The 20102-nt window shown below is 40.3% G+C and overlaps 1 protein-coding gene across 11 annotated transcripts in view; it reads left to right on the plus strand.

Annotated features, from left to right (window-relative positions):
- DOCK3 (dedicator of cytokinesis 3) overlaps positions 1-20102 on the plus strand; it is a 408834-nt gene that overhangs the window by 213329 nt on the left and 175403 nt on the right. For 10 of the 11 annotated variants that reach the window (XR_013830244.1, XM_079934759.1, XM_079934762.1 and 7 more), the window contains 3 exons: positions 627-711; positions 14200-14241; positions 14921-15075. Coding sequence is in view for 9 of the 11 variants with exons in the window: in XM_079934759.1 (XP_079790885.1) it covers positions 627-711; positions 14200-14241; positions 14921-15075 (282 nt within the window). In the remaining 2 variants the exon portion in view is untranslated. Of the gene's footprint in view, positions 1-626; positions 712-14199; positions 14242-14920; positions 15076-20102 lie in introns of those variants that run through there. The other variant, XM_079934757.1, reaches the window with a different exon arrangement.

The following is a 20102-nucleotide window of genomic DNA, read 5'->3' on the forward strand; positions in this document are numbered from 1 at the left end:
AGATAAAACTCAACCAAGACATAAGTTTCTTTGAGTTTAATATCTTTAGGAGGTGATTTTTTTTTTTTTTGGCTGTGCCTTGCAGTATCTTAGTTTCCCAGCCAGGGATTGAACCCATGCCCGTGGCAGTAAAAGTGCAGAATCCTAACCAGTGGACCTCCTGGAATTCCCAGGAGGTGATTTTTATGTGTTTGACTTTGAATTACAAATCTACTTGGACACTGAATAATTTTTTTTATCCTAATGAAAGTAATGCATGGCTGAGCCTGTACATACTTGCAGGATGGGGGAAATTGAAAAATAAACACAACTTATTAATGATCTAAGAAAATCCATCCTTAGTGAACTCAAGCAATCTGTTATAAATGTGATACTGAATGAATCCTTTTTACCGTCACAGGGGGAACTACTTGATGACGAAAATTGTCACAGTCTTAAAATCCCTAGCCTCATTTATTTACCTGAAGGTGAACACAGTTAGGTTACTGGATAAAGGCATGTCCCTGCAGAGGCAGTGTCTGAACTTCTGTCCATAAGGTCATGGTTGGCATGGGCTCTCAGGCACATAAAGAGAGATGAGTAATTTGAGGACATGGCATGCTGAATGTGGTCTTTCTCTTTACTAGGCATTTGGGCCTGGACCTGGTGCCTCGAAAGGACTTTGAAGTAGTGGATGCGGACCAGATTAGTGTCTCAGATCTCTATAAAATGGTAAGAAATTATTACACAGTGTAGCTTGCTCCTGCACACTTAAGTTTTTCTCTTTTACTATCCCTAATTACATTATGAAACAATATTGCTAAAATCATTCCTTTGTCTTTGTTTCAATGTATTTAAGGGCTCTTCCTTATCTGGACAGTACCTATCACACTTGCTCTCTAAATGGAATTACTATGTAGGGCATTTGGGCCTACTGTAATGTCTAGCTGTCATTTCTCAGTTGGTTTTGCTGGTGAACAGAGCTCCTTCAGCCTGCAGCAGTTACTAAAATTTTGTCTCTCTCCACCTCTTAAGAAAAGCAGGTAGTTGAAGCTGAAAAGAGCCAGTTATTAATAATGTAATGATTAACCCTGGAAATAATGTACCAGCATTTCTTTCTTAAAACTTTTTTTATTGAACTATAGTTGATTTACAATGTTGTGTTAGTTTCTGGTGTATAGCAAAGTGATTCAGTTGTGTGTGTGTGTGTGTGTGTGTGTGTGTGTGTGTGTGTGTTCTTTTTCAGATTCTTTTCCATGAGAGTTTATTACAAGATATTGAATATAGTTCCCTGTGTTGTACTGTAGGGCCTTGTTGTTTATCAGTGTACCAGTATTTCTAAGATAAATCCTTAACTGTCTGTTGGTTATTATAAAAGTGTATTGAGTTGACTGATAACCAAGATTACATTTTGCAGGCTGAATAAGAAGAATTAACTAAAAGGTACAGAATTTTAAAGTAAAACAAATAAACATCAGAAACCTTCGGTGACTATTAAGCTTAGACTAAAGGACTGGGTAAAACCTCACTTTGAGGAGTATATATTCAAGGAGTGTATATTGGTGAGAATTACAAGTTTTAGAAAGAATTACAAATTTCTCTTTAAGAAAATGTAATATTTTTAGGAAACACAGAGGATGCAAAGTATGTTGCCTGGTCAAGAACCATAGGAAATTTGCCTAAATCATATACAAATAACATATCAATTGCTTCTGTATATTTGGTTATGTATATTTACAAGTATACAAAAGCATTGTGTCCAGTTGCCTTAACTATGCTCTGTGTGAAGTGATACGTGTGAGATATAGAAATTAAAGATGGAGACTTACTCCTTCCCTTAAGAATATCACCGTCTATGGCTCAGTGGTTACGAATCTGCCTGCCAATGCAGGGGACAAGGGTTCGAGCCCTGGTCTGGGAAGATCCCCCATGCCGCGGAGCAACTAAGCCTGTGTGCCACAACTACTGAGCCTGTGCTCTAGAGCCCGTGAGCCACAACTACTGAGCCCGCGTGCCACAACTACTGAAGCCCACGTGCCTAGAGCCTGTGCTCCGCAACAAGAGAAGCCACTGCAATGAGAAGCCCGCACACCACAATGAAGAGTAGCCCCCACTCGCTGCAACCGGAGAAAGCCTGCACACAGCAACGAAGACCCAGCGCAGCCAAAAAAAAAAAATTAAAAAAAAAAAAAAAGAATATTACCATCTAGGGTATTGGTTCCTAACTCTTTCTATATTATGGAGGATCGATAAAATTTCTCCCCAGGATGATACAAGTATGATTTTGCATACAAAATTTTATACTCAATTTTAGGGAATTGATAGTTGCCTCTGAACCCCATGCATGGTCCCCATGTTTAGAAACTACTCTAGTGGGATCAGATAGACCACAAACAAGAAGGTTTATGAGCTGCATGTCATAATTAAGATATACACTGATGCTGTTAGAGGGAGTAGCTGATCTCCTGGGGCTTTGAGCAATCAGTGAAAGCCTCCAGAGGCAAGTAATGCTTAAGATGAGTCTTGAGAGATGTGCGGGGCTTCATCAGGAAGACAAGCCATAAGGAAGGACATTCCAAAAATAGCACAGAGCATAGGGAAGTAGTAATTCCAGGAAACTATAAGATATTTGGTAACTTTGGCATGTAAGTATGTGTTAGCAATTGGGAGATAAGGCCAAGAAGAAGGCAAGAGCCAGATCACAAAGAGCTTTGTAATCCCCAAATTAGTAGAACTGCTAGTCTGATAGAACCATGGAGTGACATGATTGGATGTGGGTTTTAAATGCTGAGAGAGTATAAAATGCAGAAGACTGGAATCAGGGAGGAAAGAGACCACGGAAGTGATTCAGGCAAGAAATAATGGCTAGGCAACAATAGGAATGGAGAAAAAATGCAATAGAGAATGTAGATGTTAATAAGTAAAAATGATGAATTTTGATGATCAATTAGATGTGGAAAGTGAAGGAAGAATGACAGTTTGAAGCTAAGAACTCCCCTCAGAATGGTGGCTTGGAGGATGATATTTTTGGTAAGGATTTTGCATTTTATTCTAAGTGTGACAGAAGGCCTGTGAAGGTATTTGAGCAGGGGAATTACATGATTTGGCTTACATTTTAAAAGGATTCCTCCAGCTGATGTGTGCAGAAGGACTGGAGTAGAGCAAGAATGGAAACAGGGAGCAGTCATTCAAACAAAAGATTTTGATTTCAGTATCTTGAGCTAGATAGGGTTGGAACAGTGGAAGTGGTAAGTTGTTGGATTCTGAATATGTGTTGAAGGATAGATCCAGTCAGAGTTGTTGATAGATTGAATAGATGTGCGTGTGTACAAAAAAGAGAAAGGTCAGAGAAGAATGACTCCTATGTTTTGACATGCCCAACTTTGACCTGGGTGGAAATGGAATAGGAAACATTGTGGGAGAAGAGAGTAGAGCAGTGGGGATCAATATTTCTGGTTTTTCCTTTCAAGGTTTAAATGTCTTCTAGACCTCCAGACTGAGATGTTGAAAGTCTGGAGTTCAGAAGTGAAGTTAAGATATAACAATTTTGGAGTCATCAGAGTATATATGGTATTAAAAGCTGTTGGATAAGATGACCACTGCTTTCCACAAACCTCCATACAGTGAAACCCAGTGGTCAGCAGGTCCTACACAGCAATTCCAGACAGTCAAGCATCAACAGCCATTGGAAGAAACCTCCCACATGAAAGTTAAAGACCAAAAGAAATACTTATGAAAGAAACTTGGAAAAAACTGACAACTCAGTGGAAGAAAATGGTGATTGCTGTCTGCAAAGGGAAGTGAGACAGCCAGGAAGCAGAGCGGAGCAATCTAAGAAGCAACCCAAGGAGCTCTAGAAAATTACAAATGAGATAACTGGAATAAACTTGGTATAAATACTGAGACATCTAGACATGGCTAGGAACAAGGAAGTAGGGCAGACAGAGGCTGCCAGTATCAGTCATGCATTGGGAGCTACCATGGCTCACAGTGGCCTGCTCTGCTTAGGATCCCAGCAGCCTTTGCTGCTGTGGACCTCAACAGCCCTTGTGGACACTGCAGAACCCCTCAGCTTTTATTACTGGGGACCTCATAATGGACCTCAGCAAACTGCTCCACAGAGGACCCCAGCATATTTCACCACTGAAGAAACCAGTAGCCACCACAGAACCCCTGCAGATTTTGCCATTAAGGTTTTCACCCCACAGGTATCTGCATTCACAGATGCCAGCCACCTGAGTCCTCCATCTCCCTCTGCATCTCTTGACAGAGCACGAGTTATGTAGCAGCCCTGGCCTCTGTGGTTGTGTGCATGTAAGACACCAGTCTAGACCCCTACAGCTGAACCCCACTGCTTTGTGTGTGCTCATGTCTAGCCTCTGCAGCTATGTACCTGCACGCCACCAGCCTGACTCCCAACACAGGCCTCCACTGCCATGCATACAACCACGGCAAGCCCCTGTAGCCATAGGAGTGTATGCCAACAGCCAAGGCCCCCACAGCTGCTTGTGGCCCATATCCAGCCTTGACTTGTCACTGGCCTGCAACCCTAGGCTCACCTAAAGGTAGCCCCTGCAGCTGTGCACCTGCACACTGGCCAGCCCAACTCCCATCCCTGCCTCCACTGCCATGCATGTGCTCATGGCTAGCCTCTACAACCTCATGAATATGTGCCAACAGCTAGGGTCCCTGCAGTTGCTTGTCAATCTGCAGTTGGCACCAGCCCTTTCTGCTAGTCCCAGCCCTTGCTATTATGTGTGTGTCTGCAGCTTCCCCCTCCCACTCTGCAGGTACCTGAAGCTGGACCCTGAAGCCGGACCCTGGAGCCATGTGTGTACACACTTCTGACTCTGCCCACCACTGCTGCCTGCCCTGGTCCCTAGCCACTGGACCTGGAAGATCCACTGAGGACCCCAACATCCCTTACAGCTACTGTGGACCCTCCACAGCTTTCCCTAAGAATCACAGAATTGTTGATATGTGGACCTGTGTGGCCTCAGCCAATGAGACCTGCACCCTGAGCCCAGAGCTACGATATGCCCTAACCTGGGCACCCTGCACCATTAGACCCAGAGTCATAGCATACTCTAGCATCCTCACATCCATAGGTGAAGATCTTTCCTTACCAAAGCCAGTCCATAAAGTCTTGAAGAGATAACAGCTCGTCAAAATGTGCAGACAACTATGAAAGGCTACAGGGATCACAAAAAATCAGGGAAACATGACACCACCAAAGAACACAGTAAATTTTCAGTAACTGACCCTAAAGAAATGGAGATATACAAATTGCCTGACAGAGAATTCAAAGTAGTTATTTTAAAGATGCTCAGAGAGCTACAAGAGAACACCAGTAAACAGTTCAACAAAATCAGGTAAATAATACAAGACCAAAATGAGAAGTTCAACAAAAAGATAGAAAACATAAAAGAGAACCAAACGAATTTTGGAGCTGAAGAATACAATGACTGAACTGAAGAATTCAGTGGAGAGATTTAATATTAGACTGGACCAAGCAGAAAAAAGAATTAGTGAACTTTGGGACTTCCCTGGTGGTGCACTGGTGAAGAATCCTCCTGCCAACGCAGGGGACACGGGTGTGAGCCCTGGTCTGGGAAGTTCCCACGTACTGCGGAGCAACTAAGCCTGTGTGCCACAACTGCTGAGCCTGTGCTCTAGAGCCCATGAGCCACAACTACTGAGACTGCGTGCCGCAACTACTGAAGCCCACGTGCCTAGAGCCTGTGCTCCACAACAGGAGAAGCCCGTGTACCACAATGAAGAGCAGCCCCCGCTTGCCACAACTAGAGAAAGCCTGTGTGCAGCAACGAAGACCCAGTGCAGCCAAAAAAGATTTTTAAAAACTCATAAAACAAAGAGTCCCTGGAATTCCCTGGCAGTCCAGTGGAGCCAAAAAAAAAAAGAGAGAATTAGTGAACTTAGAGACAGATATATCAGAATTTTTCAGTCAAAGGAGAAAAAAGTAAAAAGAATGAAGAAACCCTATGATATTTAAAGATTACCATTAAGAGAATCAATCTATAGATTATTAGAGAACCAGGAAGAGAAGAGAGCAGAAAGGGGCAGAAAGCTTACTTAAAGTAATGCCTGAGAACTTACCAAATCTGGGGGGAGAGATTTGAACATCAAGTTCATGAAACTCATAGGTTACCAAACAATTTGAACCCACAGAGATCTTCTCCACGACATTATAATAAAACTATCAAAAATCAAAGACAGAGAAAAATACCATATGATATCACTTATATGTGGAATCTAAAAAAATGATACAAGTTAACTTATTTACAAAACAAATAGACTGACAGACATAGAAAACAAACTTATGGTTACCAAAGGGGAAAGGGGGGGAGACAAATTAGAAGTTTGGGATTAACAGATACACACTACTATATATAAAAACAAACAAGGGGTTTCCCTGGTGGTGCAGTGGTTGAAAGTCTGCCTGCCGATGCAGGGGATGCGGGTTCGTGCCCCGGTCCGGGAAGATCCCACATGCCGCAGAGCGGCTGGGCCCATGAGCCATGGCCCCTGAGCCTGCGTGTCCGGAGCCTGTGCTCTGCAACAGGAGAGGCCACAACAGTGAGAGGCCCGCATACTGCAAAAAACAAACAAACAAACAAAAAAACAAACGAGCAGCAAGGAGACCCAATGCTGCCAAAAATAAAATAAATTAATTAAAAAAAAACATGAAGCTATAAAACACTTAAGTATATAGTCAAATTCAGATAAGTATATAGTCAAATTCAGAATACTCCAATACTATAATATGGCAGTATATTACTCTAGTATAAAGGTGAAAAGAAAGAAAAATTAAAAATAACTATAGGGGCTTCCCTGGTGGCACAGTGGTTGAGAGTCCACCTGACGATGCAGGGGACACGGGTTCGTGCCCCGGTCCGGGAGGATCCCACATGCCGTGGAGCGGCTGGGCCCGTGAGCCATGGCTGCTGAGCATGCGTGTCCGGAGCCTGTGCTCCGTAACAGGAGAGGCCACAACAGTGAGAGGCCCGCATACCGCAAAAAAAAAAAAAAAAAAAAAAAAAAACTATAATTACAGTAATTTGTTAATGGATGCACAGTATAAAAAGATGTAAACTGTGATATCAAAAACATAAAGTGGTGGGAAGTGAGTAAAAGGGTAGAGATTTTGTATGGGATTGAAGTTAAGTTGTAATAGCTTTATCTATAAGATGTTTTATGTAAGTCTCACGTAACCAGAAAGCAAAAACCTACAGTAGATACATACAACATAAAGAGAAGTGAATCAAAGCACACTACTATGGAAAATCATCAGTTCACAAAGACAGCAAGAGAAAAGAAAAGGAACTACAAAATGAGCTAGAAAACAATTTTTAAAATAGCAATAGAAATTTCTTACCTATCTATAATTACTTTACTTAAATGTAAATGGATTAAATTCTCAATCAGAAGACATAGAGCAGCCAAATGGATTAAAAAAAAAACAAAGAATATTCTGTTTATTAACAGACTCACTTTAGTGTTGAGAACATGCATAGGCTGAAAGCAAGAAACAGAAAAAGATAATCCATCCAAATGGCAACCAAAAGATGGCAGCAGTAGCTTTTTTTTTCTTTTTTTTTTTTGAGGTACGTGGGCCTCTCACTGTTGTGGCCTCTCCCGTTGCGGAGCATAGGCTCCGGATGCGCAGGCTCAGCGGCCATGGCTCACGGGCCTAGCCGCTCCGTGGCATGTGGGATCTTCCCGGACCGGGGCACAAACCCGTGTCCCCTGCATTGGCAGGCGGACTCTCAACCCATGCACCACCAGGGAAGCCCAGTAGCTATTTTTATACCAGACAAAATAGGCTATTTTTTTAAAATAAATTTATTTATTTATTTTTGGCTGTGTTGGGTCTTCATTGCTGTCCACGGGCTTTCTCTAGTTGCAGTGAGTGGGGGCTACTCTTCGTTGTGGTGCATGGGCTTCTCATTGTGGTGGCTTCTCTTTGTTGTGGAGTATGGGCTCTAGGCATGTGGGCTTCAGTAGTTATGGCACGTGGGCTCAGGAGTTGTGGCTCACAGGCTGTAGAGGGCAGGCTCAGTAGTTGTGGCACACGGGCTTAGTTGCTCCGTGGCATGTGGGATCTTCCCAGACCAGGGCTCAAACCTGTGTCCCCTGCATTGGCAGGAATATTCTTAACCCCTGCACCACAAAGGAAGTCCCAAAATAGGCTTTAATTAAAAAACTGTAACAAGTAAGAAAGAGGGTGATTATATAATGATATAGGGGTCATTCATCAAGAGCATATAACAACTGTAAATATATATGCACCCAACTTCAGAGCACCTGAATCTATAGAGCAAATATTAACAGAACTGAAGTGAGAAATACACAAGAATACAACAATATTAGATTCTTTAGTACCCCACTTTCATCAAGTGATAGATCATTCAGACAGGAAATCAATGAGGACATGTTGGACTTGAACTACACTTAGTACCAAATGGACCTAACAGTCATATTTGGAATATTAAGAATATTCTGTCCAATAGCAGCAGGATACACATTCTTCTCAAGTGCACACGGAACAATCTCCAGGATAGATCACATTAGGCCACAAAATAAGTCTTAACAAATATAAGAAGATAGAAATCATATGAAATATCTTTTCTGACTACAGTGATTTGAAACTAGAATTCAATAACAGGAAGAAAACTGGAAACTCCAAAAATATGTTGCAGTTAAGCAACACAATCCTGAACGACCAATGAGTCAAAGAAGAAATCAAAAGGGAAATAAAAAAATATGTCCTGAGACAAGCAAAAATGGAAACACAACATGCTAAAACTTAGGGATGCAGTGAAAGCAATTCTAGGAGGAAAGTTTATAGTGATAAATGCCTCCGTTAAGAAAAAAAGATCTCAAATAACCGAACTTTATACTTTGTAGAACCAGGAAAAGAACAAACTATTCCCAAAGTCAGCAGAAGGAAGGAGGTAACAAAGATCAGGACAAAAATAAATGAAATAAAGAATAGAAAAACAATAGAAAAGATCAATGAAGCTAAGAGTTGATTGTTGTTTTTTTTTTTTGAAAAGACTAGTTGGCAAATGTTTAGCTAGATTTAGCAAGAAAAAAGAGAACTCAAGTAAATAAAATTATAAATGAAAGAAGAGACAGCTGATAAACAGAAATACAAATGATCATAAGAGACTGCTATGAACAATTATATGCCAACAAATTGGACACCCTAAATAGAAACATACGACCTACCAAGACTAAATTATGAAGAAATAGGAAAACCGAACAGACCAATAACAAGTAAGGAGATTGAATCAGTAATCAAAAACTTCCTAACAAAGAAAAGCCCAGGACCAGATGGCTTCATGGGTGAATTTTATCAAACATTTAAGAAGAATGAATGCCAATCCTTCTGAAACTCTTCCAAAGAAATTGAATAGGAGGAAACACTCTTCAAACTTATTTTACAAGGCCATCATTACCCTGATATCAGAGCCAGATAAGGACACTCCAAGAAAAGAAGGCCAATATCCCAGATGAATATAGATACAAAAATTCTCAGCAAAATGCTAGCAAACCAAATTCAACAGCACATTAACAGCACATGATCAAGTGGGATTTATTTCAGGAATGCAAGAATGGTTCAGCATCTGCAAATCAATCAATGTAATGTGCCACATTAACAAAATAAAAGATAAAAATCGTATGATCAAAACCTATAATGGAAAAGAATCTGTAAAACATACACATATATATGTATATATATGTATATATATATATATAAACTGACTCACTTTGCTATATGCCTGAAAGTAACACAACATTGTGAATCAACTGTAGTTCAATTAAAAAATCATAAGATCATCTCAATAGATGCAGAAAGAGCAATTGACAAAATTTCAACATCCTTTATGATAAAAACTCTCAAGAAAGTGGGCATAGAAGAAGCACACCTCAATATAATGAAGCCATATATGAGAAGCCCACAGCTAACATCATACTCAACAATGAAAGGTTGAAAGCTTTTTCTCTAAGATCAAGAACAAGACAAGGGTGCCCACTCTCACCATTCCTATTCAACATAGTACTGGAGGGACTTCCCTGGTGGCGCAGTGGTTAAGAATCCACCTGCCAATAGGTTTGATCCCTGGTCCGGGAAGGTCCCATGTGCTGCGGAGCAGCTAAGCCCATGTGCCACAACTACTGAAGCCCACATGCCCTAGAGCCCATGCGCTGCAACTACTGAGCCCATGCGCCACAACTACTGAAGCCTGTGCGCCCTAGGGCCCATGTGCCACAACTACTGAGCCCACATGCTGCAACTGCTAAAGTCCACGAGCCTAGAGCCCACGGTTCGCAACAAGAGAAGCCACCACAATGAGAAGCCCGTGCACCGCAATGAAGAGTAGCCCCCGCTTGTCGCAACTGGAGAAAGCCTGCACACAGCAACAAAGACCCAACGCAGCCAGAAAAACCAAGACCAACAACAACAACAACAAAAAATCCCATAGTACTGGAAGCCCTAGCCAGAACAATAAAACAGTTAGGCAAGAAGAAGAAAGAAAAGGCATCCAAATGGGAAAGAAAGAAAGAAACTGTCACTACTTGCAGATGACATGATCTTATACATATAAAATTTTTGAAGACTCCACCAAAAAACTGTTAGAATAAAAAAATTCAATAAAGTTTCAGGATACAAAATCAACATACATAAATCAATTACAAAAATCAGAATATCCTCTGAACTATCTGAAAAAAAAATAAAGCAAACAATCCTATTTACAATAGCATCAAAAACAATAAAATACTTAGAAATAACTTTTCACTAAGTAAGTGAAAGATCTATATACTGAAAACTATAAGATATTGATGAAATTAAAGAAGACAAAAATAAATGGAAAGATATCCCATGCTCAAGAATTAGAAGAGTTAATATTGTTAAAATATCCACCCCTACCCAAAGCCATCTATAGATTCAATGCAATCCCTATAAAAATTCCAGTGGTGTTTTCCACAGAAATAGAAAAACCAATCCTAAAATTTGTATGGAACCACAATGGACTCTGAATAGCCAAAGCAATCTTGAGAAAGAAAAAAGCCTGAAAGCATCACACTTCCTGATTTTGAACTATATTATAAATCTATAGTAATTCAAAACAGTGAATGTTGTACTGGCATAAAAACAGACACATAGGGCTTCCCTGGTGGCGCAGTGGTTGAGAGTCCGCCTGCTGATGCAGGGGACACGGGTTTGTGCCCCGGTCCAGGAAGATCCCACATGCCGCGGAGCGGCTAGACCCATGAGCCATGGCGGCTGAACCTGCGCGTCCGGAGCCTGTGCTCCGCAATAGGAGAGGCCACAACAGTGAGAGGCCCGCGTACCGCAAAAAAAAAACAAAAACAAAAAAACAGACACATAGACCAATGGGACAGAATCAAAATCCCAGTAATAAACCCACACATATACAGTCAAGTAATATTTTAACAAGGGAGCCAGTAATTTTCACTGGGGAAAGGATAGTCTCTTCAATAAATGTTGGGAAAACTGGATATGCAGAAGAACGAAACTGTACTCCTGTTTTATGCCACGCACAAATATTAACTCCAAATGTATTAAGGACTTAAATGTTACACCTGAAACCGTAAATCTCCTATAAGGAAACATAAGGGAAAAGCTGCTTGATGTTGGTGTTGGCAGTGATCTTTTGGATATGACATCAAGAGCACAAGCAACAAAAGGAAAAATCAGCAAGTGGGACTATATCAATCAGAAAAGTTTCTGTACAGCAAAATATAGTCAACAAAATGAAAATTCAACCTGCAGAATAGGAGAAAATGTTTACAAACCTTATATATGATAAAGGGTTAATATCCAAAATATGTAAGGAACTCTTAAAACTCAGTAGCAAAATATCAATTATTCTGAGTTTTTAAATGAGAGAAAGATGTGACTTTTTTCCAAAGAAGTCATACATACATGAAAAGGTGTTTGATAATCAATGATCATCAGGGAAATGCAAATCAAAACCACAATGAGATGCTACCTCACACCTGTTAGATATTACTTCACACCTATTTGCTTATCATTAAATAAATGCTGGCAAGGATATGGAGAAAAGAGAACCCTTATGCACTTTTGGTGGAAATGTACATTTGTACATTCCAAAATGCCAGTTCTGATGCCATTCTCTGGCTACCCATGTGGGGTGCTTTCAGACTAGGTTGAAGAGTTCTCCCCCAATTTTTTTTTTAATTTATTTTTTTGACTGCATTGGATCTTCTTTGCTGCCTGCAGGCTTTCTCTAGTTGCAGCAAGCAGGGGCTACTCTTCTTTGTGGTGCACGGGCTTCTCATTGTGGTAGCTTCTCTTGTTGCAGAACATGGGCTCTAGGCGCACGGGCTTCAGTAGTTGCAGCATACTGGCTCAGTAGTTGTGGCTCTCGGGCTCTAGAGCGCAGGCTCAGTAGTTGTGGCACACAGGCTTAGTTGCTCTGCAGAATGTGGGATCTTCCCGGACCAGGGATTGAACCCGTGTCCGCTGCATTGCCATGCAGATTCGTAACCACTGCGCCAGCAGGGAGGTCCCAAGTTCTCCCCAAATTTGATGCCTCTGAAGTCTAGAATGATGTCTGTTATTGTCATCCAGGATGATTTACACTGAAATTAGCTGTAAACTCCCATATATAGTTACAATTGAACATTAATGTTTATGATTGGTAGTCATTTTTAAGAGTTAGTCAGTAAATTCACTTGAGAAGAATGCCTTAGTGTAGACCCTAAAAATAAAACAATGGAAGGAGTTGTAGGCCAGTAACCTTCCCAGTGGGATATAGGTCAGTAAACCATAGAAAGCTTGCTTTTTGTTTTTTGAAAGCCTGATTTTTTTAAAGCTTTTTTTTTTGTGAACTATTTTATTTATGAAGTTTTCTGTTGTACATAAGCCTTCTATGTGATGATTTCCCCAGCTGGTGGAGACCTGTTTTAATTATATTTAATATGTATCATGGGAACATATATTCCCATGGATGAACATTAATAGTCAATAATAATTAGCCAATATAGCTAATAATGCACATGAATATTTAATAATTAACTAATATAGCTAGTGAGATGCATTTAAATTAATATTTAATTGTACTTCAGTTTTATTTAGGGTTAAATGTGTATACTTGTTAAAAGAATGAAACCATTCTACTCAGCAACCAGTCGTCTTAGCCATGTGATGTGGAACAGTTCACCAAATGAGAGCTGTCTCACAACCTGTAGGGGCCAAAAGGAGGCAGGATAGAAACTCTCATTTTCAAGTCTCCTAAGACCAGGGACTTGAAGAATGGTGAACACACCTTTCTTCCTGGCCGGGGTTTACTTCTAAATGTGACTGACTTTTCTTTAATAACTAATTATAAAAATAGAACAGCAATAATAAGAATACTAATTATAGATAACAATGATCAACCGCTTACAGTGTGTACTATGCTGAGTTAATCTGCACAAAACCCTATGAGGTTCAGCATGAAATGTTATCCTCACTTTACAGATGAGGAAAGTGTGAGTCAAGATTTAAAATTTTGCACTTAGGTCCCTAACTACTATATCTTGCTGCTTCCCATTATGTTATTTGAACCTTGCATTAACCTTGTGAGGAAGACAACAAAAACTTTTATTTCATTTTTATAGTTGAGGGAAAATGTCCCTTGGAGAGAGTAAACAATTTGTCTGGAGTTTCACAACCCATTTGCATGCAGCTGGGATTGGAATCTGCTTCTTCTAACTTTAGCCAGCAGCAAAGGAACAGCATGGAGAGATGTTTGGGAAGGAGCCACTTGTGGTTAAAGGCTATACCTTCTCCAGTGTGGAGAGCCTGAGGAAGCTGTGTCACGCAGTGCAGGATGTGATACATTGTGTGGAAAGGACAGTGGCAAAACAGAAATCCAGTAACAAGCACCCACCCGTGACTTGGCTGGTACTCTAAGCTAGAAAGGCCTGGGTTTGAATCCAGACTTTGCCACCTTCTTGCTGTGTGGGACCTTCAGCATTTCACTTCCTTACACTAAACCTTAGCTGGCTCTGTCAAATACAAATAACATTTGTCTAACAAGGTTATTAGAATTAAATGAGATCATATATGTAAAATATATATCAGAATGCCTAGGATATAGAAGGTTCCTGATAAAAGTTAGTTTCCTTCCCAATTGATTGAGTTTTTCTTTCTTTCCATAGCATTTATCTAGCCGGCAGAGTGTACAGCAAAGCACATCTCAGGTAAGCAACTTAACCAGGCCTCCCTCTCTTTTCCCTCAGTTCTTTCTTTTACACGATTATAAAATAGGGATGCACCAAGAAATTACTGACTTCTTTTTTTTCTTTTTGATAGTCTTTTATTTTTATTTATTTATTTATTTTTACCACTGACTTCTTGATTGTGACCTAAGGAGCCCTGACCTCCAAGCGGACTTGGCTACTCTCCACTCCTCTGTGCAAATTTACACAAGCACGGTTGAAACAAAGTAGACTGAGAGACTAAAATGAATCAGTCTGAGAAAATAAAAATGATATTTAGAATGGTAACTATTACTATCTAACAGTATAAACGAAATGCATCAGGGTCATGATAGCATCTCCAAGAAGTGACTTTGAAAATGGTTCTCTGGAGAATTTAGATGTTTGTGACCTGGTGGAGATTTTGAGTTCACTTATAAGTTGGAATTACTGTTCCCATATCTCCTTCACTCTGTTTACTTTTCCCAGCTGCATATTTGCCTACCTCAAATCAAGCATATTGACGCAACATCTGCTACTAGCAAAGAAAACACTTTCTATCTCCCTTTCTCTCCCTTCAGCAGTATGAGAAGAGTTAGTCATTTAGTTTTAATTTTACTTATGATCAATATAATGAATAACTAAAATATTAGCAATCACTGTTTTTTGCCTTCCTCATTAGGTAGATACAATGCGCCCACGACATGGGGAAACCTGTCGGATACCAGTGCCACATCACTTCTTTCTCAGTCTGAAGAGTTTCACCTACAATACCATTGGGGAAGATACCGATGTCTTCTTTTCCTTATATGATATGAGAGAAGGCAAGCAGATCAGGTAAAAGTTATTAGAAGCTCTGGTGAGGTTGAGACTCTGTATTAGAATGGTGTGTCCTAGATCATAGGCATCTCTGGACTTCAGAGAAGATAGATGCACAGAGGAGGCAAAACAAGATAAAGTGACCTCCTCTTATTTAGCTGAGAGTTTTGCTTCAAATCCCAGTGTACCCTGAAGTCACATATGGCCTCTTTTGTCCCTGTGCCTATTTCCACATGGAAGCTCAAACTCAATCTTGGCCATCACCACCTCAGGGAAAGCAAATGATGCGTCTATTCAATGCCAGAGGAAACACATAGGGGAAACATAGAACAAAGCAAATTCAGCAAAGCGACCCAGCTCTTGAATGCAGGAAGCCCTGGGCTCTGCTTTCCTGCATGTGGGATGGAGAGGGCTCACAAGGAAATAGGCTTATGTTGTCCTGTTTGAGGGCAGCCCCGGCCCTCATTGTCCACCTAGCCCCGTAAAAGGAAGAGCATATTCTGGACAAAAGGGAAAGTTGGCCTGACTCTATCATTCCTCTTTGACTTGGATTGGAGGAGAAGCCACAGAAAGGGACTGACATGCAGTAGACTGTGTGTCTTAACAGAGCAATGAGACCCTTAAGCATGAGCAACTGCAGTAGTGTTTTTCCCCTTGAAAGGTAGGGAGAAATCAAGGAGACATTCTAGGCTTCTCTTCCTCTAGATGTCAGCAAGCCTCTAAAAGGGTGAGAAGACCTTTGTAGCCAACTTGGAATTTTAGGGAGCCCTGGATTTTCTCTGTGATTATCTTCCAGGTGGGGCAGAGAGAAAATAAATCTTGGGATACTTTTATGTTGCATGGGAACTTTCTGTGTTAAGACTGCCTTATGGGTTGTTGTTGTTGTTTTACTTAAGATTTGAAAATAACTTACTTTTCTAATTGCGTGCTACATGTGGGAAGATTTTAAATGGAAGTTGTAACAGAGTACAAAAAGAAAGCAGTTAATTTATATGTTCCACAGTGCCTCTAGTCTTGACTATCCCACCCTGCCCCCCCGCCAAATTAAAGCACTGTGCTTCACTTTGGCATGGGAGTAAAATGATATACTCACTGTTGAGGGCATGTGGGTTTTCCTTGTCACCAGTGGCTCACAGTATGTGCTTCTAGGAAAGCTGTGGTGGTGAAGGCAACTACAGCTGCTGCACATAGGCAAGACTATAGGCCAGGGCTGCATGGATGTAGATTCTGACTGCTCTTGTTTTTCTACTAGACCAGAGGTTTGTAAACTTTCTTATTTACATTTGTGTGTGGAAGAGTCCTTTTTCTTCAAGCTAAATTTTATAAGAAAGTTCAATAAATGAAACAGATAAAATAGAACTACTCTGCTGATGAAAGGGGAAATAACAGGAATCTCACAATGTCCCTGCCCCTACCTAGTAAGTACCCTGTGGAACCTCTGAAAGTACATGGGTTACAGTTTGAAAACCAGAGCACACTGTTTTGTCATCTCTGAGTGCCAGGGACTATGTCTTCTCTCTCCATGATCCTAGCACCACACACAGTGCCTGTGCCCAGTACATTCTTTATCGGACTTAATGCACAGAGAAGATGCAAGCCCAGTACAGGCACCCCATTGCTCTGGTTTGTAATTCATGCAGGATCATCAGTCCATGCAGTTGTTTTATCTTTGGACTTATTGTTTATAATTTAGTCTCAAGAAACAATAAAACATTTTAAAAGAAGAAATGTAAAAAAAAATTTTTATAGAGTTGCTGGAAATGATTAGGTCATTTAAAATCCCTACATATTAGAGAACTATACAACCTTCACATTCACATAATAAAACTGTAAGATTCTTAGTTGAAAATGTACACTTTCTTTAGTTTTAAGAGTGAATTAACAAGTAGAATTTTAGACATAGGTTTAACCAATAAATGTTCTTTCTTCTTTCCATTAGGATTTGTGTAGTGTGTAAGCCCTTAAAAATTTTAGGTCATTGAGCTGGTATTATCAGATAATTATGCTTTCATTATGATTAATTATCAAATTGGTCACATATTACTTTTTTGAAGCAGTTGTCAGAAGTCACAAAAGATTAGGGGGATGTATTACATCAGGTGCACAGAGAATAGATACAGAGCAATCGGTTTAATTGTTTCTTCTCCTCAAGATAACTCCTTGAGTGACTATTTTTCCAGTCAAATATTTGTAGTCTGGCCTCCAATCAAATGGTGCTAGTCTAGTGTTCAGTATTGCCAGGACACACTCAACCTCTGTGCCAAAGAACACATGTGAGCGGGGGAGCAAGCTAAAGAGAAGACCAGCTATTTCTCTACTCTAAGTCTTATTGCTGATTCCACAGGCAAACCTAGAAGGGCTAAAGTGAATGACAAATTGCCAACCCACATCATGCATTCTGATATATTTTGACTGATGAGTATTAGATGATCTGCTGGAGGGCAGAAGCAGCAGCTGGCAGGGCCTTGGTAGCTCTATTTTTTGTTTCATTTCATCATTCCAAACAGAATCATAAATACTTAGCCTTGAAATCTAAATCTCTAATTAAGACCTCTCCCCTGAGCTTCAGGTCTCATTTCCTTTTTTCTACCAGACATATGCCCTTAGATGTCCTTCAGACATCCATCAACATTTCTAACCTGCATTCATTTTCTGTCCTCACACATATACTTCCTCCTTAAATCAAGTGAAAGGCATTTGCTCAGAGATCCATATCAGAAACTTAGGAGTCCTCTTAGGCTCCTCCCTCTCTATCTCCATCCCTTCTCAGTTAATCACTATATCTTATTAACTTCTATCTCCTAATGCCAATCAAATCACTACCCTCACTGTCACCCCAGATCCTTCACATTTCTCCCCAAATGTAGACTCCCTGAATCTGTCTTCCTACCCTGAGTTATCTTCCACACCACCACTATACTTCTCTTTTAAAAATACAAACTGTTCATGTCAGCTCCCACTTAGGCTAAAAGCCCTTGTTACTTAGCATGGCATAAAAGGCCCAGCATGATATAATTCTGCCTGTTTCTCTAACCTTATTTCATGCATCCTATTTTACTCCTGATGACTTATTTGGCTTTTTCTAAACATGCCTTGCTCTTTCATGCCTCTCTACCTTTGTTGGCTTGGTAAACTCCTGTTCATTCTTTACAACTCAACTTTATGAAACCTTCCTCATTCTGTTTATGAGTAGAATCAGCCCTGGGGCTTCATTGTGCACATTATGTCACCCTGTACCTAGCTTTATCCCATTACCAGATATTATACTGTAATTATACACGTGCATATAGATTTCCCCCACTGGAATGGGAGCTTCCTCGTGTGTTTTTTGTACCATTTTCTCCCCAGTGCTAACCACAGGACTTTGGATATTGGAGCATTAAATAAATAGTTATTGAGTGAATGAATGAATAAATCCATCTATCAAATAAGTACCAGTCAGTCTCCTGTGAATCAAGAAATTTTCATTTAATTGAACAGTTTAGCAAGCATTTGCTGAGGGTTTCTTGTTTGTGGGCCCCTGCAATACCTGCTAGGGATTTAGAGTTAAAAAAAGAAATGTCCCTGCCCCTGAGGAGGTCTGAACAGGGTATTACAGAATTCCTAAAAGATGTGAAACATGTTATTCCCAATTTTAAGTACCAAACAAGCTGAGTGGAAAAGTAAGATGGGCAGATGTTTTATTGACATGTGGCAAGACTTTAAGCACAATAAGAAGTCAGGGAGGTGAATGTAAAATATTTGGCTGATGGGAAGCAGCAGCATAGCACAGGGAGATCGGCTCGGTGCTTTGCCATGACCTAAAAGGGTGGGATAGAGAGGATGGGAGGGAGGCTCAAGAGGGAGGGGATATAGGGACATGTGTATGCATATGGCTCATTCGCTTTGTTGTGCAACATTAACACGGTATTGTGAAGCAATTATACTCCAATAAAGATGTATTAAAAAAAAAAAAGTCAAGGAGGGACTTCCCTGGCGGTCCAGTGGTTAAGACTTTGCCTTCCAATGCAGGGGGTGCAGGTTCGATCCCTGGTTGGGGAGCTAAGATCCCACATGCCTCGTGGCCAAAAAACCAGAACATAAAACAGAAGCAGCATTGTAACAAACTCAGCAAAGACTTTCAAAATGGTCCACATCAAAAACAAAAAATCTTTTAAAAAAACTTCAGGGAAAAACAAACAAAAAATACAACCTATTAAGATAGAAACTTTTATAGAGCTTTTCAAGCTGAAAAAAATGAGAAGTCCTATCCAAATCCTGGTTGTTTTATATATTTTTTCTAATCAGTTATATTTCAGACTTTGTTTCATATTTAGGATTAAATTGTATGGTTTGGGAAAGAAATACAGTCAGCTTTGCAATGATATACTGGGAGAGATGACTTATCCTGTCATGGTGAGCTGGATCAGTTGTCACCAGGGTTTTGAATTCAACATTTGAAGAACTATTTTTTTTTTTTTTTGGATTGTATGGTACTTTTATTTTTAATTTTTTGAGGAAACTTCATACTGCATTGGCTGCACCAATTTACATTCCCACCAAAGTCCACAGGGGGCCCTTTATTTTCTCCACATCCTTGCCAACACTTGTTATTTGTTGTCTTTTTTTTTTTTTTAACATCTTTATTGGGGTATAATTGCTTTACAATGGTGTGTTAGTTTCTGCTTTATAACAAAGTGAATCAGTTATACATATACATATGTTCCCATATCTCTTCCCTCTTGCGTCTCCCTCCCTCCCACCCTCCCTATCCCACCCCTCCAGGCGGTCACAAAGCACCGAGCTGATCTCCCTGTGCTATGCGGCTGCTTCCCACTAGCTATCTACCTCACGTTTGGTAGTGTATATATGTCCATGTGTACACTGTTGGTAATGTAAACTGATGCAGCCACTATGGAAAACAGTATGGAGGCTCCTCAAAAAAAAAAGAAAATAGATGTATCATATGATCCAGCAATCCCACTTCTGGGAATATATCCAAAGGAATTGAAATCAGGATCTCAAAGAGATAGCTGCAGTCCCATGTTCACTGCAGCATTATTTAC

The sequence above is a fragment of the Stenella coeruleoalba genome (assembly GCF_951394435.1).
Source record: "Stenella coeruleoalba genome assembly, chromosome: 10".
Taxonomy (NCBI): domain Eukaryota; kingdom Metazoa; phylum Chordata; class Mammalia; order Artiodactyla; family Delphinidae; genus Stenella; species Stenella coeruleoalba.